This window comes from Martes martes (assembly GCF_963455335.1).
Source record: "Martes martes genome assembly, chromosome: 4".
In the NCBI taxonomy this organism is placed as follows: Eukaryota; Metazoa; Chordata; class Mammalia; order Carnivora; family Mustelidae; genus Martes; species Martes martes.
Genome location: NC_137891.1, coordinates 77,058,478 through 77,083,516, shown reverse-complemented (window position 1 = coordinate 77,083,516; position 25,039 = coordinate 77,058,478). Strand labels below are relative to the sequence as shown.

Genomic DNA, 25,039 nt, shown 5'->3' with positions numbered 1-25,039 from the left:
CTTCATCTGTCCTGCAGGTGAAAGAAAACAGATCAAGCTAACTTAAGCAAAGGGTAATAATATTCTCAAAATAAGATTTTTTTTATTTTTAAGGAAGTTATTGGATGATGTAAATGAAGGGTCTAGGATTAGATCTTCAGGGACAGTGAACTGCTCAAATGATGTTAGGAATCTTTCTCTCTGCCTGCCTCTCTATTCCGGTTCTCAGTGAGCTGATTTCATCCTTAAGCAGGTTCTGTGCAAATATTGGCAAAGTAATGGCAACAGACTTATTTCTACTAGTTAGTCACCCCAGGGGAAAACAAGCAGTACTAATTTTCTGATAGTTTTAGCAAAAGTTCTAGGGCTGAGCCTAATTGAACAATTCACACACTTGACCTTGAGCAGTTATTGTGTGTGGGCAGGATGGAATTCACTAATTTACCAGGTTGTTTACAGACCTGCAGCTGGATGCACAGTGAACCCTATGCAAATAACAGGGATTGAGGATGGGATAGATGTATTTTCCCAAAGAAAACTGGAGTTGTGCTCTTAGAACTAAATAGTGGACAAGAAGAAAAAAAAAAAGAAGAAGAAGAAGAAGTCCACTCCATGCCACCTCTTCTCAGCCCACTGTTCACACATACACACACACATACACACACAAGCACAATCCCCTTTTTTCCATATATATACTTGCAGAAACGTTCCCACTGAGCATATTCTAAATGACATTTAAAATGTATTCACTCAGGGCGCCTGGGTGGTTCAATTGTTAAACGTCTGCCTTCGGCTCAGGTCAGGATCCCAGGGTCCTGGGATGGAGCCCAGCACTGGGCTCCCTTCTCAATGGAGAGCCTTCTTCTCCTCTGCCTGCTGCTCCCCCTGTTTGTGCACTCTCTCTCTCTCTCTCTCTCCCTTTGTCTAGTGCTCTCTCTCTCTCTCTCCCAAATAAACAAAATCTTTTTTAAAAATATAATCACTGATTCTAAAGGAAAACAAACCAGAATCTTTTCTAGTCACTGTATCCAGCTGAAAGTCAAGGGTCAGTTGGTGATTTGCACTGCTTTCAGTCTGGTCCATGCGTGGGTCCTCAAAGCTATAAATCCATGGTTAAGTGATACTTCTACCACAAACACTTTCAATACACAGTGATGAAGGAAAAATGAGGTACCGTTTGGATCCATGACATAATACAGCAAAGACTGCCTATCCTACCAGCAGAGCAAGTGTGGTCCACAATGTGAGCTATGACAAGCTGGGCAGTCTTGGAGAGCTCCCTTGTCTTGATCTTCCATGACTGTTTGAGATGGGCCCCTGTAAGGAATTCCCTCCCTGGACCTGCACACCATCAGCCTCATTTGCATGAAGGAAGATTGTTGGCTGGGCTCCTCCAGGCTTAGGATTTGTCTGTTCATCTCCATTAACACTTACTCAATCGGCTGTCAATCCACCAGCTTTCTGCCACTCTCATGAGTAGCAACCAAGTCAAGGTCATCTAGATTAATAGTCCGTTAACCTCCCTCCTTCGACCCCACTCTGAACTGTTTTTGCTTCCTAGCCACAAGTCCCTCAGTCCTGCCTGTTACACTGACCCTTTAGGAGATGTCCTTTTACTTGAGATAATGCAAAACAAATACATATTTGCCAATAAGTACTTTACTCAACTTTGACAGATAGTAAAATTCTTTTTTCATGTGGATTCCTCTCACTGTAATCTCCAGAAACTTGGTTTACGCAGAATGCCAGAGAAGGCTGATCAATGTTACTGTGCCACTATACACACACACCCCTCAAATACGAAAAAATAATTTTTACTAGGATCTCTCAAGAACTGAGTTTGCAATGCTTTATTAGCAGATCTAGATAAAGTTATCAAATTAAATTTAAGAAGATGAAGAATTTTCATAGAAATGATTGTTGACTAGAAAGAAGTTTCCAAACACAAGAATTTTTGCAAACATGGAGAAAGTGCTAGAGAGAACTTAGCAAATTTTTGAATGAAAGATTTCCTCCCTGGTTTGATACCACAATAGAGGGTGCAAAAATGAAAGCTGGAGCAAGAGAAAAATGCTGGTGGACCTAAGTGACATCATTAAAGAAAAAGAGAAACACGAATCATCTGGTTTGCAGAGTGGCTCAGAACACTGTGCTCTTGCCCTGGTATATGAAGACACAGAGGCTGGCTCCAATTGTACTACTATATATAGCCCTTGAACATGTCACCTAATATCTCATGCAAGTTTCGCCATTCAAAAAACGCACAGAGACAAAATGGGTAGGTCAAAATAATCTTCGGCTCCAAAGATTGCTCAGATCAATTCGAGAATACCAATACCACCCACTCTGTTTTCATTCTAAGAGTCTAGAACCAGGTCCTGGGACCCTCAGATCAATGATAGTTCAACCATATATTCACACAGCTGACCCCAGGGAATATTTTTAACTGTCAAGAGATTTCTTTATGGCCCCTCCCTGAAACATTTGGTCACTTGAAGAAGGCGCCTCTCTTTTTTATAGAAAGTTTAACAGCATTATCAAAATATAATTCACATACTATACAATCCACCCATTTAACATACACAACTTAATGGTTTTTAGTATGTTAACCAGGTTCTGAAACCATCACCGCAATCAGTTTTATAACATTTTCATCACCCCAAACCCTCATCACTCCTCAAACCCTCCTGCCCTAGGAAACTGCTAATCTACTTTCTGTATCTCAAGATTTGCCTGTTCTGGATATTTTCTTATAAATGGAAACACACACTATATGGTCTTTTGTTACCGGCTTCTCTCAGCATGTTTCTAAGGTTCATCCATGTTGTCCCATGTATCTGCACTTCATTCCTTTTCATTGTCCAAAATACACTTCACTTTGTCTGTTTACCAGTTGGTGGGCACGTGAGTTGGTTCCAATTACGGACATTTGTGTGCAAGCCTTTAGATGTGAACACGTTTCACTTCTCTTGCTTCAGTAGACATCTAGGAGGAAATTGGTGGATCTTATGGCAACTGTGTTGAACATTTTGAGGAACTGCTAAACTGTTTTCCAAATGGTTGCAACATTTTATATTTCCACCCACAATATATGAGAGTTCCAGTTTCTCCACATACTCACTAACATTTGTCCTTGTCTTTTTGATTAAGGCCAACCTCTTGAATGTAAAATCATTGTGATTTTGACTTGCTTTCCCCTAATGACTAATGATGTTGAGCATCTTTTCATGGGCTGTATTGATCATTTGCATATCTTCTTTGGAGAAATGTCTATTTAAACACATCACTAATTTTCAGTTAAATTTTGTTTTATTTCGTTAGTTGTAAGAACTCTTTACATATTCTGGATATAATTCTTTTTCTATGTATATGTGATTTACAATATTTTCTTCTGTTTTGGGGGGTTATCTTTTCACTTTCTTGATCAGGTTTTTTGAAAATCAAAGTTTTTCATTTTGCTGAAGTCCAGTTTACCTGTTTTTCTTTTGTCCCTCTTGCTTTTGGTGTTGTATGTAAGAAGGCCTTGCCTAAACCAGGGTCACAAAGATTTACCCCTACATTTTCTTCTAACAGTTTTGTAGAAGGCTATATAAGGCTAAATTCTTTTTGAGTTAGTTTTTTATGTGCTGTGAGGTAGAAATTCAACTTAATTTTTCCACCTCTAGTTATCCCGTTTTCCAGCACCATTTGTTGAAAAAACAATTCTTTCCTCTGTTGAATTATGTTGGCAACTTCTCAAAAATCAACTGATCATAAATGTATGGATTTATTTACAGACTCTCGGTTCTATTTTGTTATCTATATGTCTACCCTTATGCCAGTACCACAATATTAATTACTGTGAATTTATAGTAAGTTTTAATAGGTTACAATAAGTTTTAATAAGTTGTATTAAATTATAATAAATTTTAAAAGTTTTTTAAAAGTTTTAAAATTAAGAAACATGAATCTTCCAACTTTGTTTTTCTTTTTATGAGATTGTTTTGGATATTCTGGGTTCCTTCCAATCTCATAGGTGAATTTTAAAATCAACCTATCAATTTCTGCAAAAAAAAAAAAAAAGGAAGCTGAAAGAAAATAAAAAGGAAACTGAGATGTTGATAGGGATTGTGTCTGTTTTGTATACCAATTCTGGAGGCTTAGGGTCATTTTACAAAAGGAAACGTTTCCAGTTCATAACCCCCAGTAATACACACCTACGTTTTTACCTCTGTGACCCAGCAAGGCCTACTTGAGAATTAGGTATTCCTTGAGAGAAAGGTATTATGTTCTACTTTTTTGCATTCTGTTTAATAATCTTTATTTATAAGGCACTTTACAAATGTGAAGTACCATGTTAGAAGACAACTCTTGGCTTAACCACTAGATGATTAATTACTTCATTAGAAAAATCAATTTAATCCTACATGATATCAGTTAAGGTGTAATAATCCTGGTCTTAAGTTTGGGTATGAGTTTAGTACACATTTCTAGCCACAAAGCTGACTGCTGCTGAAATGACCTTTCAAAAAACCTACATAGAGGGGCGCCTGGGTGGCTCAGTGGGTTAAAGCCTCTGCCTTCAGCTCAGGTCATGATCCCAGGGTCCTGGGATCGAGCCCCGCATCGGGCTCTCTGCTCAGCAGGGAGCCTGCTTCCCTTCCTCCCTCTCTGCTTGCCTCTCTGCCTACTTGTGATCTCTGTCTGTCAAATAAATAAATAAAAAATCTTTAAAAAAAAAAAAAAAAAAAAAACCTACATAGATTAAGTGAACCACCTGCCTCTGTATTGCATAGCCCAGGTACTAGTCCCTGTCACAACATGACTAATTCAGAATTTTACAAAACGATCTATTCCCTTTGTCATTATATCCTAAACAATGTATCTCTTATATCATTTCTTTCCATTTTGATTTAGGATTAAATTTGAGTTAAGAGCTCATTGCTGCCTGTAGGGGGCAGTCATAACATACCTAGACATTCAAAAATAGGAGGCTCTACCTGGAATAGAACACTAGCAGATAAACTGCTGATCCACAAAACAGATAATCTTTTTGCTTCAGATAGTGTAACTTTCCAGGGAGGTCCCCAACTGACTGACAGATGGCCCAGCATCAGCCGAACGAAGAGAAATAGAGTGGACCCTGGGCTAGTGTTGTTAAAATCAGGCTGCGGGATTCATTTGGAACTTTATTGTAAAAACATGCCCGGTCCTTCCCAAGACAACCAAGAGTGCCTCCAGAAACATTTCTCCAGGCCATCTGCGCGGAAGCAATTCCTGCCCCTGCCTAGGGCTGAGGGATATAAAGCAAACATTCACCAAACTGTGGAAAATGAAGGCAGCACCAAGGTCAAGGTAAGACGATTTCCACAATCCATGACCCTTACTTGACAAAGAAAAGGTTTATCCAAAAAGAATATAAAACCATAAGCAAGCTTTCATAGTATTGTTCCTCTGTCTTATTGAGGCTTTATCAAAATGTTTTCAAGCCAACCCCAAGAGAAAAACTAGAACCTTGATAATAATTATCAGATCTGTCCAGTTTTCTCCAACCTAAACAACTTCCCTTGTCCAGACAAATGCTTATTTATTGTTTGTTTGTTTGTTTGCTTGCTTGCTTGTTTGCTTGCTTGTTTCAGGAGGTAATGTTTTAAAAAGCAGGAGACATAGTCATAGATTTTTCTGACTATTGATGTTCTGCAGCTATTGTGGCTCAGATGTTTTTCTCTGAAATAAAAATTATACCCCTTATAGTAATGAAAGAAAAATTATAGACTGCTTTCTACAAAAATTGCTCAAGGGAAAAAACTGATAAAATAATACAGGAACATAAAAACATTAAGAAGCTAAGGGATGTTTTTCCTAAATTCATAGTTTCCTGTGGTGAATTTTCTAAGCATGAATTTCTACCAATAGATAACATTATTTCCCCGAAGACTGACAATGTCCCTGCTCAGTGTAGTATCTTTGCAGTTTAAGTCTGTAAATCCTCTTAACTATGAATAGAATCATCTCTAAAAGGTTATTCAGGGTGGAGGGGGATGGGCATGTGTTAATGCTTACCAATAATCAGAGCTCAGAATTACACACTGCAATCACACTACAGCAAACCTATCTAAATACTTTAAGACAAAAAAAAAATTGATCTGTCCTTGTGCCATGGCTCATATCCTGATAATAACATGATTTATTGTCAGACATCTTATTTTAACCAATTGGCACAGGAAGAAGAAAAATGTAGAAAGGTACTGACCTTCAGTTTTGAGCTTTCAGACAGATGTGAACAAATAATATGCGATAATCCACAGCTCCTATTATCACCTGAGCACTAGGTCTTTAGGAAACTAAAATGAAATAGATACACTGGCTGGAAGTCCTTAATTAACAGGCATCTACACCTAATTGTATGGAACCCATGCAAAAGAGATTTCTGAAAGGTGGAATTTGGAGCTACTCTGAGGAAACAGAAAGCAACAACAACATGGGTATGTTTTATGTGTGCATATATATATTATGTGTACACACATATAATTTCAAAGTTCCAACTGTATCAAGGGGTATGCTTTAGACAGAATCATAAGCAAATACACTGGGAAAGTTTTTATGAATCAGCGGTATATCTTCCCACACCATCCTGGAATCAAATGCACTGCCAGCACTGGGCAATCCAACCTGTGATCCTGACCTCACTCACCTAAGTAAACAGGTTCCAGCCTGTACAACAGCAGGTTCGAGCAGTCAGGAGTGATCCATTGGGGTTGCTACTGGCCTCGCCACTCACTTTTACCTCCTCAAAAAAATCTTTTTATGTTGCATCTGATATAGATACACATATAGGTGAACATGTTCCTCTTCTAACATATATAAGGATGGTAGAACTCAATTCATTTTTATTCTACAAAGAGCACAACGTCCTTACTATTTGCAAAACCTCGGCTAGGTTTTGAGAAAGAGAAAGATATGCTCCTTCTTCTTTGCAGACTTACAATATATTGGGAAAGACAAACATATCAACATATTATCAAATTATCATATTATCGGCATGACTCATGTCAATAGTAGATAATATCTACGTGATTACATTGTTTTGATCAGGAAAGCAATAAGAAATAGAGATGATATATGACCAATATGGAGTAAAACAACTGAAAATGGCCTAATGAAAGAGTGAGAGAGATGAAATTTAAGAGAAAAGTGAAATAATGTCTAGAAATATAGAAAAGTAGACAGGGAGAGCATGGCTAGAATGTGTCTAGATGTCCAGGGGTCAGCGATAAAAATCTTCAAAAATCCTCCACCTAAGCCTCACACATTATATAGATATTAGCTCAAAATGCATCATGGACTTATAAAATGTACAACTGTAAGTAAAATTATAAAACTTTAAGGAAAAAAAATTTTTATCTTTGTGAGCTGAAGCTAAGCAGAGTTCTTAGACACCAAAAGTATAGTCTATATAGGAAAAATTAGTAAGATGAACCTCAAAATATCAAAAATAAACTTTTGCTTTGCAAAAAACCCTGTTAAGAGGATTAAAAAGACAAACTACAGACTTTGAGAAAATAGTTGCAAACCCTTATCTGACAAAGGCCTTATATTTAGAAAATATCAAGAATCACAAAACTCAAGAATAAAATTACAAAAAATCCAACTAGAATATGGGCAAAGAAAATGAACAAGCATTCCATCAAAGAGCATATACAGATGGCAAATAAATACATGAAAAGATAGTCAGCATCAAAGCCATTAGGAAAACGCAAACTAAAAACCCAGTAAAGTATCACTACACACCTATCAGAATAGCTAAAATGAAAATCAGTGAGTGGTGCTTTGGTGGCTCAGTTGGTTAAGCATCTGGCTCTTGATCCCAGCTCAGGTCTTGATCTCAAGGTCATGAGTTCGAACACTGTATTGGGCTACACTTAAAAAAATTTTTGAGAAAAACCTAGTGCTGGCAAGGATATAGAGAAACTAGATCACCCATACATTCCTAGTAAGAATGCACAATGGTACAACCTGTCAGGGAAATAATTTGGCAGTGTCTTTAAAAACCAAACATGCAAGAATCCTAGGGCCCAGCCACTTCACAATTGGGCATTTAGCCCAGAGAAATGAGAACCCACGTTCACACAAAATCTGTACACCAACATTCACAGCATCTTCCTTCACAACAACTAAAAACAGAAACAACCCAGAAGTCCTTCAAGAGATGAATGAAGGACTGTGGTACATCCATACTATGAAATACTATGAAACAACAAAAAAAATCAACTGTTGATATACAGAAGAAATGAAATACTGATACATGTCCTTTGGATAAATCTCAAGGGAACGATGCAGAGTGAAAGTCAAATACTGTGTGATTCCATTTATATAACATTCTTGAGATAAAATTATAGAAATTGAAAACAGATGTGTGTTGCCAAAGATTAGGATACAGAGCAGGTGGTGGATATTACTACACAGGGGTAGAATGAGGGAACTTTGTGGTGGTGGGATAGTTCTTTATCTTGATTTCAGTGATGGCTACACAAACCTAGAGATGTGAGAAAATTCCTTAGAATTACACACACACACACACACACACACACACACACGAGTGCTTGTAAAACTTGGGAAATCTAAACAAGCTCTATGAATTGTACCAGTGTCAGTGTCCTGGGTCTGATACTCTACAAAAGCCATGCAGCTGCCATTAGGAAAACTGAGCACTAGGTGCCTAGGAACACTTTGCACATTCTCTTTTGCAACCTACTATGAATCTCTAATTATCTCAAAATAAAAAGTTGAAAGAAAACAAAGGCAGTTAGACTGATGATACCAGCACAGTATTGCCTACATTTATTGTTGTGGTTCTTCAGTTGTTCTTTCATTTGGGTCCTTAACCAATTTCACTGGGTCAGTAGCCCCGGTGTCATTAGACCTGTTTCAGAGATTAGAAAACAGGTTTGGAAATACTGTTGGCTACATGTGTGAAATTGTCTGCGTGGTGATTTGAACCTAGGGTTTTGTTTTGTTTTGTTTTGTTTTGTTTTTTGGTGCTGATTTTATTACTAATTCAATAGCTTCTGATCGTGATTTAGAAAGTAGGCTATAATTTCATAGGCTTGAAGCCAATGTTCTTAATAGTGTTTTCCCTGTGCATTCAGCCCGAAGTGCCCCAACATGGGTCACTAATTTACTACAAAATAAACTAACACCCCCACCCACATAATCACACACCCATCTCCAGAAGAATTTTTTTTCTCCATCAGGATTTTTGCTTCCTTTCATTTAGGACAAGAAGTGCAAGTGGGAGGCAGGGTATCCCCTGGGCCAATTACTCTTCCTAAGTGACAGACATGAGAGAGAAAACATTATAGCCACACTGACAAGAGGTCAAATCCTCTATCGACAGAGACTTATATGTATGTGTCAGTCCATTCTTCTTCAGTAATAAACATGGTCAGAGGTTAGACAAGAAAGTTGTTCCCACAAAATCGTTTTTCTTTAACCTGGAGATTAAGAGTCTCATGGTCTATGGACTAAGCCAGCCAGGTATCCCTCCAAAAAACAATTTTTTGTATCATTCCAACATCAATGCACCTCTAAGAACACAGGTTTCTAACTGCTCACCTGTTCCAGATGTGTGATCCCTTGAGCAGCTGATTAAAGCACTTGTTTTAAGACGTTATATACTAAAAGGAGAAAAATAAATGTCAAGGCCCCAAAAGGTAGCTACAAAGACAATGGACTTTTGTCCATTGTCCATTTTTATGTGAAAGTATTTTAAAAAAAGAAGAAAAAAAATCTTAGTAAAAAGGAATTGTGCTTCTGGTATCCAATACCTTAATATTAATGTATTCAGAAGAGAAAATTTGTCCTCCCACCATTTGTGAGTTAAGTTCAATAAGAAGAACAAATTTTGTTCTTATTTTTTTTAAGGCCCTCTGAAAAGAATTCTGTAGTAATTAGTTTAACACCTGAGATGCTCACAAACCTCTTCAGAAAAAATTTCACTTGGAAGTTCGTTGTGATTACATCTCCCACAGTTAGCATGCAAATATTAATTGGCAATCCTCCCATATCTGCTGTAGGGTGTCCTAGATGAGGCAAAAAAGGAGTGTAGTTATCTTTTATTATTAATAATATTATTATTGTTGTTAATTTTTTTGTTTCTTAGGTTCCACCTATAAGTGAAATCATATGGTATCTGTCTTTCTCTGACTTATTTCACTTAGCACAATACTTCTTTTTTTTTTTTTAAAGATTTTATTTATTTATTTGACAGACAGATCACAAGTAGGCATAGAGGCAGGCAGAGAGAGAAGGGAGGAAGCAGGCTCCCTGCTGAGCAGAGAGCCCGATGCGGGGCTCGATCCCAGGACGATGGGATCATGACCTGAGCCGAAGGCAGCGGCTTTAACCCACTGAGCCACCCAGGCGCCCCAGCACAATACTTCTTGACTTCCAAAGTACAGTGGTTGGGGCCACGGAGAGTCCTAATTATGCAAGGGCAGGACACTACCACTTCAGTGGAAAACCCGCATAGTGCTTCTCTTCTTACCTTATAATTTTCCGAATCACTAAGTAACTGAAGACAATTGATTTATGGCAAGAGAGCTTTAAAGAAAAAAAAGTTATGTCCCAAGGATTACTCATAACCAAGTGTCACGGCAGCCCCATGTCTGTATCACTGTCGGGAAATTCTACCTGCGTCAGAATGTTTTCTGCTGCTACTGGCAGCTTTGGCTCTGGGCTGGCGTTGACTATACCACCATGGCATACTCCTGTAGAAAATAGAGGGAGAATTTTAATAATATATACCTGTGTTATATTCAAGAAGATGTTGCATTTCTGAAGTTAGAGAGGTGTCACAAAAAAAGTAAGTTTTAATGGAGATAAGTCATTCAGTCATTGATTTAAAAAGGGAGGGAGGGAGGGAGATTTAATAGCTGATTGGATGCCACAAAAATTAAGGTCAAAATAGAAAAATATATTTAAGAAAGTTGGTCATGGGGCGCCTGGGTGGTTCAGTCACTAAGCATCTGCCTTCGACTCAGGTCATGATCCCAGGGTCCTGGGGTCCAGCCCCTCATCAGGCTCCCTGCTCGCTCGGAAGACTACTTCTCCCTTTCCAGCACCCCCTGCTTGTGTTCTCTCTCTCACTGTCTCTCTCTGTCATAAATAAATAAAATCTTAAAAAGAGAGAGAGAGAGAAGAAAAGAAAGTTGATCACAACACAGAGGAGAAAGATAAAGAAACTAAAATTATGAAGACATAATAGAAAGAAAGGTCGTCTCTTGGAAACTCACTTTAGAGACAGATAAAGGAAACAGATAAAAGTGGGATCTGAGTAGGTGAAACAGCAATAATCAAGTTTTCTTTAAACATAATTTTATATTCCCAATGTAATAAAGATTTCAGGCAATAATCTAATAAGACATACTGTATTATAAGCAAATTTAATGAAAATAGAACTAACCCTAGAAATACCCTCATAGAATGTTCAAATTTCAAAAATTAAGGCATTTCAGTAAATATCCAGAGGGGGAAAAAAATAAGGTTACCTAAAAGGAAACAAGAAGGATTTTCACCTTATAGTTCTCTGGCTAAATAACTGAAAATAACTGAATTATAGCAAGAGAGCTTTAAAGAACAAATTTTTACGTCCCAAGAATTATTCATAAGCCAGTGTCATTCATGCCCTAACTCAAGAGAAAGACATTTAAGATATGCAAGTGTGCAGGTTATGACACAGCCACACTTCCGGGATAAGTCACATGGAAATACGTTTCAGAGCAATGAAAAATAAGGAAGCTACAGTTAGGAAGGGTTGACGGTAATTACTGAAACAGTCACTCAGATGGAGATCTTTGATGTAAAAAGTAACTGCAAAGTGTGATTATTCTTTAAAAGTTGGGTTATATTCTAAAAAGAATGGAGAAATGAATGAGGGACGAGTCTTACAGCTCCAAATTAAACTCACAGACACAAAGAGAGGAAGGAAGAAAAGGAGAAACAACAACTGCCCTACTCATCCTGTCTGGTAAAACGAAGTCAGAAGAAACTGTGGTTCTGCTTTTTTTTTTTTTTAAGTCCCAAAGAGGCAAGTGGAAATGCTTTCAGAGGAAATGACATATGACCTTCGACTTCCTTTAACATAACAGGGGAACTGGGGAGTAAGGAGGAGGAAGAGGTGAAGCAGAATTGGCAATATGTTGATATTAAGTGATGGATATGAGAGTTGATGAGTGTATTTGCTCTGGGGTTTTTTAAATTTGAAAATTAACATAATAAAAAGACTTTTTTTAAATCTCAAAGACTGGAGCTTAGAATTTACCCTTTGAAATTAAACAACAAATAGACACACAAATACATAAGTACAACTTCCCATTTATCTCTTTATTACCACGACGGTGGGAGATGTTAGCACACACTTCACAGTCACTGGATAGCACAACTGATCTTGACCTTTCAGAAAAATCTTTAAAAATGGCAAAAGAACCTAAGAAAAAAATCATAATAAATAAGTAAGTAAAAATAAAAAATAAAATAAAATAAAAGTGTCAAAAGATCCTGTCTAGAAGTATTAAAAACATACTGTGAAATTCCTGTTTGGCCTCATTATGTGATTCAGGCTTTTTTTCATAAATCTCATAATGCTCAGATGTTTAATTAATGATTAGCAAAAAATATGTGTCTCAGTCTCATTTCCCCTATTCAAAAGATCTCATAAAAATCATGTTGTTGGCTTTCTGGTCAAAATCAAATCAGCCTTGGGGCAGCCGGCTGGTTTAGTCAAAAGAGCATGTGACTCTTGCTGTCAGGGTTGTGAGTTCAAGCCCCACATTGGATGTAGAGATTACAAAGAAAATAAATAAACTTAAAAAAAAAAAAATCAAGCCAGCCTTCACAAAACCATAAAATCAATGCAAATGTCTTTGGACATTTACATTAAAGTTTTGCCTTCTTGGAAGGCAAAGATGTAGATGAACTTCACTGGAAGCCTCTTTTTTTTTTTTTAAACATCTTAAATTTTACTCTTTTTTTCAGTGTTCCCAGATTCGTTGTTTATGCACCACACCACTGGGAGCCTCTGACAGGAAACTTGTTGTCATAGGTTCTATATGAACCATGTATTTCCACTCTGTGGGCAAAAGCAATTCAGATTAGGCTTGTAATGTGGAAGTTCATTTTAGAAATGTCCACAGACTGGCTTCATAGTTACTGCATATAAAATGACTGAAAAAAGAAATTTTAAAATGAAGTACACAGGCTGACAGATAATATTTAGTTTAAAATGTGCAGTGACTATTGGAATATATTTCCATATTCAAGAATGGAACCCAAATTGCAGACTACATAAGTAATTTAATTTGACATCAGTGATGTAATCAGATATGTTTTCCCCTAAGAATATATTGTGCTTACATAATGTTGAATTCTCAGTCTTAAAAATTCTAAGGCTTCATTTTCAAGTGATAGAGCATTCCAAGGACTCTTATTTGCAGTAAGACTAAAATATCGTAAGCATAATCTCAACACATTTTGGTAAATGCCTGTTCAAACTGTGTATGACCAGAAGATAAAAGGAAACAGCAGGAAGGCAGGAGTCTGGCCGTTCAGAAACCTGAGCCTAGGAGTCTGTGGAAGGTGCTGGAAAGACAGCTCAGCACCAAAAAACAGACTCCCATCACTGCATGTCCATGTTCTCATTTCCAATTCCCAAGAGAGAGAATCTGGCCCAGTATGGGTCTGGTATCCACTCCTGGATCAATCTGTTCTGGCCCTTCTATAGGCTGAGAGACCATCTTAGAGGAGCTGACCAGCATGTTTTGAGAGACTGCAACTTTGAACCAGCATATGGCCTCCCAAAGTAAGGTTGACACTCGAAGGAAATAGTGCTAATTTAGGCGTTTGAAATCTGGCATTTTTGTATCTATCACTTGCAGGGTTTATAATCACATTTCAGAGATAAATCCACACATCTCCTCCATTTATCCTCAATTTAGCAAAGATCTGTGGGCAGGCCCCAAAGTAACTGAAGTTTAGAGTCACCAGACAAACCCCCACCTTCACCAGACATGGGGGACTGTGAGGTTTTTGTGTGATCCTCTGCTCCCTCGAGTCAGTGCGGGTCACCCAGTAATCCAGACACACAGCTACATGAATATTTTTTTAAAGATTTTATTTATGCATTTGACAGAGAGAGAGAGGGAGAAAGAGACTTCCCGCTGAGCAGGGAGCCCAGCATGAGGCTGTATCCCAGGACCCTGGGATCATGACCTGAGCAGAAGGTAGATGCTTAAAGAATGAGCCACCCAGGTGTCCCTCTATGAATATTTTTACCTATAAACTGTTATTAAAGGTTTCCTGAGGTTGTGAAAGAATAGTTGAGCAGAAATGACTAAATGGAATGAATAAAACGTTACTAGAAAGAAATGATCAAAGCATTTGATATTATCAATTTCACACATTTCTGCATTCTGTAATAAATATGCTCTCTCTGCTTCTGCAAGTTAGACTGGACCCCATTTCTTTAAGACTTTTTTCTGACAATTTTCCCAGAATGTCACATGTACAAAGGGCATATTTTTTGAAGTTTTCAGTTGAAGTGAGAGCTGTACTACCAGCAGCATCATCCAAGGAACACATGCACTTAACTACATAGATAATTCTGTTACAGAACTCGTTTGATAGATTGAAAGACAGGCTTATGATTAGCAAATAAAAGCCAACAACTATGGCTTCCTTTTTTCATGTTTGTCTTCTCTTTAAAAATAGAGGCCAACTAAAAAAAAAAAAATAGAGGCCAACTAACTATTTTTAATAACTTGCTGGTACCATTAAGGTCAGTAAGCTTCACCTTTGCAAAAGTGGCAATTTTGGAAAAGAAAGGCAGGCATCTTCCATCATGTGTTGGCCCCTGAGGGAGTCCAGGCTTTGAGGGACCAATCATTGTCTTCTGTCTATTCTTCACAACATTTGAGATGGGCAAGTTGAAGATGCAGATGGTATGAGGGACAGAAAGCAAAAGAAGGTCTCTCAGGCACCATGTCCATCAGCCTGGACCAGCCTGAGAGATCACAGAAGTTTGCAACCCTCGCTGTTTCCCCTACCTCTCATCCTAGACCCTTCCCCCACATTTCCAGGCATCCCCAAGGCACCTCATTGTCTCATTCTGGCCTGGTCTCTCCCATTAGGAAAAAAAATAAAGTCCAAATTCATTTGCACTTAGATGTAAAGGAATTCTTAGATTGTTCCTACTCACGAAATCTACAGGGAATGGTAATATTAGATCCACAAGGATGACCTTGCAGTAGTGTAATTTGGTATATGTGGAAGCTGAGCAGAAGACAGACCTGGTGTTTGGGGCTATTTCTGGTCCTTAGTCAGAAGCCACACTCCAGCCTGGTCCAAATCCCAGCCGCATCTGGCACCAGCTTCTGCTGTTGATTACAGAGAAGCCCAGCATTCCAGGCATCCTCTGGCACTTTCAAAACCTCCTCTTTTTCTGTGCAGTCTTGGCCAAAGGCCAGGTTTTAACTGTGCTTGCTCATCCATCAGAAATGAACTGGTTTTTATATACATGAAACCACAAAGAAGAGAAGAAAAAAATGGATACCTTTGGGTTTTAGAAAATGAGCAGCAGAGGGCTGCTGAATTTTGACATTTTCAAATTTGCATGGAGTCAAGATTCAGTGTTCAGCAGCATCCTTACCTCATGGCACATAACCCTTCACCTCATGCCCAGACATTTTGAGGCACCCAGAAGCAAGATGGGCTTTTCTGTCCTAATACTTTGTAACAGTTAAGGCCGAAGGGAGTGAAAGAACGGTAAATGCTGACACCTGGTGGACATTGCAGTATTGCAGGATCGCAAGCCCGTAAAGCTTTGAGGCTCAGATGTAACTGACAGAAGTCTGATTCCTTGAAGACATCCTTTATCCCAGCTGAAGTTCAGTCGTGTGCATCTTTTTGGTGTACGCAGGTGCAAACCAGGCAATAGGATGACAGAAAAGCAACGTCTTTGCACTGGCCAGAACTGTTTCTTGAATTCAGGTCCAAGTCAAATTTAATTCTCTTTGTCTTGGTTTTATCATCTACAAAATCAAGACAATAATACCTCTCGCAAGTAATTTTATTAGGTTTTTTTAATCAGATACTTTGACTTTTAAAAAACAATCTGCACCCATGGGTCCAGGCTTTCCATTGGTGCTGCGCTGCTGTCCTGGGGAACCCATGCTTGATTTGTACCCAGTTTTCCCCAAAACAGTTAATCTAATTATTCCCATCTACAGGTAGAGCCTCACTCATATTGGGCACATCTAAAAGCCCAGTCAATACTGGTTTGCTAGTTGATTAGTAGTAGAAATGTATTATTTTCCTACTTTATTCCCACCACGTGGGTAAAATACTACCTCTTTAAGCTAAGACTGTTGTTAGAATCTTTATTCAGCCAAATGTCTCAAGTGCCATGAAGGAAATTAATGATAGTTATGGATTCTGAATGGTCTCAAAATATGAAATTTCAAGTCCATGCCAACTTCCAACTTACTCAAGAAAAATACCCCTTTTAAAATGCAAAGCAAAGCAGTCCAATTCAGTGGTGTCCAACTCAAAGAAATCAGTGAGAGCTAACAAGTTTTCCCAGCAGCCAAGCCAGAGGAAAGAGAAAGCCTTAGTACAGGGCCCTGTGCAGCCTGGGTGAGACTCACACAAAGCCTGGTTTATTAGGAACCACTGGAAAAGCTACAAAGCTCATGCTGCCTTCCTGAGCCCTGTCACAAATTTCCACTTTGGATGGAACAATGTCTCCCCTTGTTCTTGCCATCTTGCTTGTTGATTTTTGTGCTCTACCAGTGTGAAATTGGTGGATCCGGCCTGGGACCATGGGGACAAATGGAAGGCAGGCTCCTCTAGGAAGAACTGCCTGTGTTCTCTTTTGCATCACACCTTCTCGGAACAGGCATTTTAATAAACCTTATGCCTAGGAGGCTTGCACGTGGAATTGTGGCAGCTTCTACCCTGCTGTCGCTCTTGTCTGTTGCAATTAAGAAGATTTGAGGTATGTTGCTTAGAAGCTAAAAATCATGTTTTAAAAAAATCTTTTTATTACAGCACCTGGATGTCTGCCTTCAGCTCAGGTCATGATCCCGGGGAGACTGCTTCTCCCTCTATCCCGCCCCCACCCCCACTCATGCTTCCTGTCTCTCAAATAAATAAATGAAATCTTTTTTTAAAATGTTTTTATTACAATAAATGTCAAATATACATAAAAGCAGAGAAAATAGCATAGTAAATAATAGCATAATAGAACCTGATGTACACATTACCAGCTTCAACAATTACCAACTCCAGATCACATCATGTCTTAGTTCATTCATTTACAACTATTGATTGAACACATATTATGTCTCAGTACTGCTTTAGGTTTTTTGAGACACAGGTCTGTACAAGGGCAAAGTCCTGACCCTCACAAACTATCACAATTCAGTGCAGGAAAGGCTGTGACAAGAGAAAGTATATGGGCAGCTAGCCCAAACTGGGAGAGCTTCCTGGAGGAAATGGCATCTAAGCTGAAACTGGAAGGCTAAGTAAGAGATGGCCTCAGGATAAAAGAGGAGAAGCAGATTAGGAATGGGTAATGATTCAGCAGAAGGAGGATTTATAAAAAGAGCCAGGAATGAACATGAACAAGGAGATTTTTAGGAACTGAGGAACCTTAATATGATTGGAGCTTGAAGTACAAAGAGTGAGAAAGAAAGGTAGGTAAAAGTACAGATCAAATCATAAAAGGTCTACATGCTGCTTTAGGGCCTAAAGAGAAATGAGGAGCCAGTGATTGGTTGGGGAAGGGGGGGTGGGTAACGTGATCACACTTGCCTTTTAGAAAGATCCCTCCTTCTGCAGGGTGGGGAACAGGTTAGAGTGGACCTAAGTGCTGCACAGGCTCCGAGGTGGAAACTGTTTAGGAGAACGCTGTAATTTAATTAAGTGAGCTAGGGAAGTCGCAGAGGGGATGTTGATAAGTGCCTGCCTGGGGAGGTATGCTGGGCTCCAGAGCTCCCTGGGGATTCTGCTCTGCTTCTCTTCTCTAAGGTATAGGGTTAGTGTGTATGTGAGTGTGTGTGTGAGTGTGTGTGTGTGTGTGTCCCTCTTCCTTTGGGGAGGGAGTCCCAAGAGAGGACAATGGAAAGTGATTACGTATCAGAGAATGGGTCCCACACTGAACCCAGAAATCAGCTCTTTGGAAGCCCTAGAGACCATCTTCACTAAATCCACCTGTGCAGGAAAGGAAAATGTACACGCATTTCCCTGGGCAGGAAGGGAAAAGCCCAAGTGAGCACACACTTACCCAAAGTCACAAGGGATATGGCTGGTAGGGCTTCCGTCTCCTGACTCTGCCACCCCTTCCTCCATCTGCGGCTTTTCCACTGCTCTGTTTTTATCCATCTTCTCCCTTCTCACCACCCCGCCTCAGGCACCCCAGGGGAGCAACAAAACCCCTGAAAAATGTTAGCATTCAAATGACAGCGGTGCTGGAAACTTTTGTAGACAGACAACATAAGAAAAAGAAGACTTCTGATTATGTGAGCAGCCCCATCCCCTGCATTTCTCACGCTTATGTTGTTCAAGATTCTGTTTGCTTCCACCAGCTCTTAGGATTTCAATGACAGGGTTTTTCATTTCTCATAGTCACTGACACCAATTCTTGAAAAGCCTTAGGATGAAACATTACAATAGGAACCCTTGTTGACCTGTTCCATATCTTCGTAAGAGAAACTGCATACAATCTGAAAAATAAATGTATGATTTACAATTATATTGGACTCTGCCAATCACTGTGCAAAGCTTGGCTGCACTAAGACTAGAAGCTTTCTTGAAAAATATAAATAATTAAATAGGAACTTTATAAATTATACAGAGTTTCAACAATATTGTATTTCATTTCAGAATAACAATATTCTGCACTCCAAGGATTTAACTTACCAAAGGTGTCTGACACCCTGGGAGGCAGATTCTCCCAGAAACTTCACTCTGGTGTTTATTCTTCAATATCTAAAATTTTAGGGGCTTCTCTGTTGGTGCTTGAAATTCTGTTCTTTGGTTTTAGGTAAATCGGGCTATTATAAAGCTATATAGCCCTTTTAGGATCTCAGAGAAGTAACTGTATTACTAAGCAAAGTAGAGAATGAGCAGCCATGTGATCAATGGACCCAACGCCTATAGAGTTGAAGTCGGGAATTCAATTTCCAGTGGTAGTTTGGAAGCGAGCTCATCATGGAATTCTCATTACTTGCTGGGTGTGAGAAGGAAGGGAAATTGGAATTTTGGTTTAAGAGAAAGGGAAATTGGAATTTTGGTTTAAGAGAAAGAATGTGGTCGAAGGTACTTAACTACATTTAGCCGCCATCGGAGGCATTTGGAGATATGGATCAACATTATTGCTGTCCTTGATGAGTGTCACTGTCAATCCTTGTTACTGACATCAGTAAATAATGACCACGTCTCCTGGATGTGGGTCAAGAAGCACCAGTCAGGAAGCACCAGTCTGTGGCCCAGTTCTGCTCCTTGTCAGCCTAACAGATATCATCTGAGCTCACTAGTCTGTAGCTTCCTGACCAAATAGCGATGAGGAAGGGGGTGGTGAGTAGTGAGATGCATGTATAGAACATTTTGTAAGTATTTGCACATCAGGGTAAAATACGTAAAAAATATGATGCAAGGAAGTATGCAAAATATAGGAGGGATTTTGTTGGAGCACGGCTTACTATACTTCAGGAATAGCTTGCTTGGAGATTTATATATATATACACACATATATATATGCATATATACTTTTTTAATTGTAAGAATCCGTGATTTTTAAAAATATGGTAGTTTGGACAAATAAAATTTTTATAGAGCTGGAGATCCCAGGAAAAGATCACTAAAGCTTCAAAAATTAATTTTGAATCTTTCTTTTTAATTTTATACTTTATATAATAATACCCTTCCTGATCTCTAGAGGTATAGAATAGTATGGAAGAAAGAGCACAGATTTTAGTTCATTTTAGTTTTAGTTATCTTTAGTTTAGTTTAGTTTTCTTTACCTTCTCAGCCTTTTTAATGATCTAACAGGTAAGAAAAATGGAGGAGAAGGCCCATAGGGATCTTAAAATCTCAAGACTTTAGGACATGGGCCTTTTAAAATTCTTACCATTTAAAAATGTCCTGGCTAATTTATATTTTTGAATTGGAATAGTCAAAATCAGACTAGTCCAGTCTTACAGTTGTCATCTAACACAATTATTGGGGTCACCCCTACATAGGCAGAATGGGCCTTCCCACCCACACGCCCCCAATTTGATTCTCTTGTCCAGACCAGTGAGGCCACATAAATACCAAGAGGGCATAGAGAGATGTATTACTCCCATAACGAGGCCCTCTGAAGAGAGCAAGGCAGGTTGCTTGCTAACAGGTCCAAAAATGGCTGAAGAGAACAGAAGAAGAGTGGCTTAGAATTTTATGGTGGGGCTGGAACTGAGGGTTCTCCTCTGCAAGAGTCAAGACTTACATCGCTTGAATTCCCTGCAGGTGCCCAAGGAGAAAGCATCGAGGCTGTCCTATCAGTTTGCCCGGATATGAGGCAGAAGGGAAAGGAGAGTAGTGGGGACTGAAAGCTGTCAGCAGTCAAGCATTTAAAAAAGAAAGAAAGAAAGAAAGAAAGAAAGAAAGAAAGAAAGAAAGAAAGAAAGAAAGAAAGAAAGAAAAGGAGCCAAGTCCTTATTACAGACTCTATTACAAAAATACAGAGCATTACAGTGTATATAATATAGTAAGTCTCCATCTAGTTGCCAACCTCTGTTCCCTGATCCACCCAAGGCAACCACTCTACAGTCTTAGCAGCTTCTTTGTATCCTCCTAGAGATAGTCTACGTATATACAAATACATGTACATGGGAACGCACATGCCCGCACGCGCGCGCGCGCACACACACACACACACACACACACACAGGATTCGTTCCTTTTGGGAACAATCAAAGGGTAGAAACTTCATAGTCCAAGGTTTGTTTAAATTCCTTCTAACTTGATCTATTATTTTCTGGATGAGTGTCTTTGACCCAGTTATTTCACTTGAGTCTCAATATGGTCTTCTGTAAAACGGAGAGGACATCAATAACTGCTTGCAGTGTCACAAAAAGAAATAAATGACATGACATCTAGCCAGAGTCTGAAACGTGACAAATGATGTCCCTTTGTCTTATTTTCTTCTACTTCTCTGGCTGCTCCCTTTCAGTCTCATTAAAAAAATTTCTCTCCCTTTACTGACTCTGAAAAATTGGAAGTTCCCTAAGTTTTCAACTTTGGGAAAGTTTTCTTTTCTCTTCTCACTGGACTCATTCTCCCTGGCTAATCTGGGCAGTGTCAAAGGTTCTAAGACAGCTTATAGATTGATGACAGCTTATAGATTGACAGCTTATAGATTTCAGGCTCTGTCTCCTGCAGTCCCCACATGAACTTACAAAAGTCTACTGACCATGTAGATTTACATGTCTAACAGGCGCTTCAGAATTAGCAATTGTCTTCACTTTTGCCCAAACTCTTCTTCTCCTAAGTTCTCTATCACAGTAAAAATGGGTACCGTCATCCACCCAGTTTTGAACTAGCAATTTGGGAGGCAGAACCCTTGACCTTGCTCTTGTCCTCATTTCACACGTCTAATCAATTCCCATGTTTTGTTCACACTATTCAAAATTATCTCTTGATCTGTTAATTTAGTTATCTCTACTGTATTTAACACTTTCCTAAATCAAGTCATTATCATCTCCCCAAAAATTATTGCAACAGCATGTTCCCTGGTCCCTCTTTCTAGTCATGTTTGCCTCTAAGTAACATCAGAGGACAGAGAGATTCTTTCTAAAATACAAATCTGATCCTATTAACTCCCTGATTAAGTTTTGTCAGTGGTTCCCCATTTCTATCTGGATGTGGTTCAAACTCCTTAAATTGATTCAATCTTGTTCTATATTTTCATCTTTTTCTTAGAATCTTACCCAATTCTAATAGCTTTAAATACCATTTTATGCTAATGACTCCTAAACGTACATCTCTCCTGGACTCCCACCCAGACCTCTACCCTGAGCTCAAGGCTCTTTTACAACAACCTATTTAGCAGCTCCATTTGAATGACTCATAGGCATCTATGAAATATGTTTACCAGCATTCTTTTTTTTTTAAGATTTTATTTATTTATTTGACAGAGAGAGAGAGAACACAAGCAGGCAGAGAGGCAGGCAGAGAGAGGGGGGAAGCAGGCTCCCTGCTGAGCAGAGAGCCCAACTTGGGGCTTGATCCCAGGACCCTGAGATCATGACCTGAGCCAAAGGCAGAGGCTTAACCCACTGAGCCACCCAGGCGCCCTATACTAGGATTCTTGATTTCCCTCCTCATCTTCCTCATTTCAGCAAGCCACCCAACTGCTCATCTCAAAACACCTGGGTAAGATCTTTGATTCCCTTTTTCTCAGCCTGCACATCCAATCTACCTGAAGTGCGATTAATTCTCTCGAAAACATATCTCAGTCTGTCCATTTCTCTGTATTTTATCCCCATTACTGTCCAAGTCATCAACTTTTCCCATGTGGACCATTGCAAAGTTTCCTGTTTTCACTATTCCCAAGTGTGTCCCCTTCCAATTCACTCCAATACAAAGCATCAAAGGAGTATTTTAAAAATATAATCAGATCTTGTCACTTTGTTGCTTAAAACCTTTCAGTGACTTCTGATTGCTTTTAAAATAAAATCCAAAATCCTTGCCATGACTTCTTGTCCTATTCAGTCTGCATAGATTCTTACTACCCCCTCCTTCACCACACCATAAGAGCAGATCATTTTCTTCCTCACTCACTTTGACTCCAGAGCCTCTAGAACAGTCTGATACTTAAGAGACGCATGATAAATATTTGCTGAAAGGATGAAGAAATGATTGGCCTGCAAGACCTTTCTTGGACCCTGCTTTAACTATTCTCCTTCTACCTCTACATATCACAATCTGTGTCCCCATACATTCTAGAATAGAATGGCAGTTGGCAATATCTATCTTGAAAGCACGTTTAGCTGAGGGAAGCAAAAATCAAAGCGAGGGAACCCCAAGAGATTCTGGCAGAATCAGGAGTGATTTACTCAGCTGTTTTTCCCTGCGGGGTGGACATTCTCAAGCTCCTCTGAGCTCACACCTTGAAGAGTTTTTAATGTTTTCTTAAACTGCGGGAAATTATAAATAATATAAAATAAATTACTATTTTAACCAGTTTTAAATGTATCATTCAGAGACATTAAATATATTCACAAGGTTGTAGGACCATCACCGCTGTCTATTTCTATAACTCTTCCTTCAACCCCTACACTCTGCATCCATCAAATAGTAACTTCCCATTCTCTCCCACCAGCCCCTGGTAACCACTATTCTACTTTCTATCTGCATGAATTTGCCTATTTTTGGTACCTCAGATAAGTGGAATCATATAATATTTGTCCTTTTGTGTCCAGCTTCTTTCACTTAGCAAGTTTTTGAGGTTTCCATGTTGTAACATGTACCAGAATTCCATTCCTTTTTATGAGTGGTTAATATTTGAGCTAGTTTTTGCATTCATTTGTCCCAAAAAATACTCATTGAGCACTTTAAGGGCCAAGAATGCTATTCTAGACACTACTGACATATCAGTGAACTAAAGAGAAAAAATTACTACTTTTGTCATATAAGGAAGTAAATACGTAGTATGCCAAATAGTAAAATGTGTTGTGCAAAACCAATATTGCAAGAATAGCTGCATAGGTGGAAGAGATCTTCGTGGTAAGATGGAGCCATTCGTGTTGTGCACTGAGCTAATGTAAGGACTTGGTTTTTACTCTGAAATAAGAAGCTGATAGAAAGACTGGAGTTAGAGAGTGATATAGCCCAACCTACATTTTGAAGAAAAATCCTGTCTTCAATATTAAGGGGAAATAAAGCAGAAGGGAAGTAGAAATACCAACTAGGAAGAAAATCCAATAGTCCAGGTTAATGATGATAAGAACTGTACCAGAGAGTATTAGTCAAGGTTCTCTAGAGAACTAGAACCTACAGGACATGTACATGATAGATGATGAGAGAGAGAGAGAGAGAGAGAAGCGAGGAGGGAAGGAAAGAGGGGTAGGGAAAGGAGAGGGAGATTCAGCTAAGGAATTGACTCATTCAGTAGTGTTGGCTGGCAAGTCTCAAATCCAAATCTGTAGGGCAAACCAGCAGGTTGGAAATTCAGGTGAGAATTGATATTTCATCCTTGATCTAAAATCTGCAGGGTATATCAACAGGCTGAAAACGGAGGCAGGGTTTCTATGTTTTCATCCTGCAGCCAGATTTCTTTGGAGGGAGAATCTATTCTACGCCTCTTTTTCGTTTCTGATCATTTGCTGGCAATCTTTGGCATTCCGTGGCTTGTGGATTCTTCACCTCCTTCTCTGCTTTCATTTTCACATGGCATTCTCCTGGTGCATGTGTCTGTGTCCAAATTTCTCCTTTTTAGAAGGACTCCAGTCATATGGGATTAGGGGCCCATGCTATTCTAACATGACTTAACTAATTATATGGTCTACCATCCTATTTTGAAAGAGGCCATATTCTGAATCTGGGGGTTAGGACTTCAACATATGATTTTTGGGGAGACCCAATTCAGTCAATAACACAGAGTGATAGCTGTGAATATAAGCAGGGATACCCCAGTGTTTTTGACAAAGTGATCAAGTTACCGTTCACTGAAATGGAGGAGAAAATCTGAAAGAGAAAATCAAGAGTTCAGTGTTGTATATACTTCAAACGAATATATGTATATATATTCAAATAAAGACCCAACTCCTGTCTTAAGCTCTTCACTCAGTTAACAACAACAGCAGGAAGGCAGAGGGCCCAGTTATCTCTGAAAGGACTGAACAGACAACCGTCAGTGTTTCCCTTTTCCAGACATACATGTCACCTAAGTAGCCCTTATTTCTGGTCCCCTCCACTTCCATTCCTAGTCCCACCTTCCTCGCTATCAATGCTCATTATGTAACATCTACTTATAACACCTCCA

The 25,039-nt window shown here is 39.0% G+C and overlaps 1 protein-coding gene across 1 annotated transcript in view; it reads left to right on the top strand.

Moving 5' to 3' along the window:
• Positions 1-5,160: 5,160 nt before the first annotated feature.
• The window catches only part of RGS20 (regulator of G protein signaling 20), a gene marked incomplete at its 5' end in the record, with an annotated part of 75,607 nt that continues 55,728 nt past the window's right edge, over positions 5,161-25,039 (top strand). Inside the window, one exon of the mRNA XM_080801376.1 lies at positions 5,161-5,313. Coding sequence (XP_080657502.1) covers positions 5,161-5,313 — 153 coding nt within the window. The remainder of the gene's footprint in view (positions 5,314-25,039) is intronic.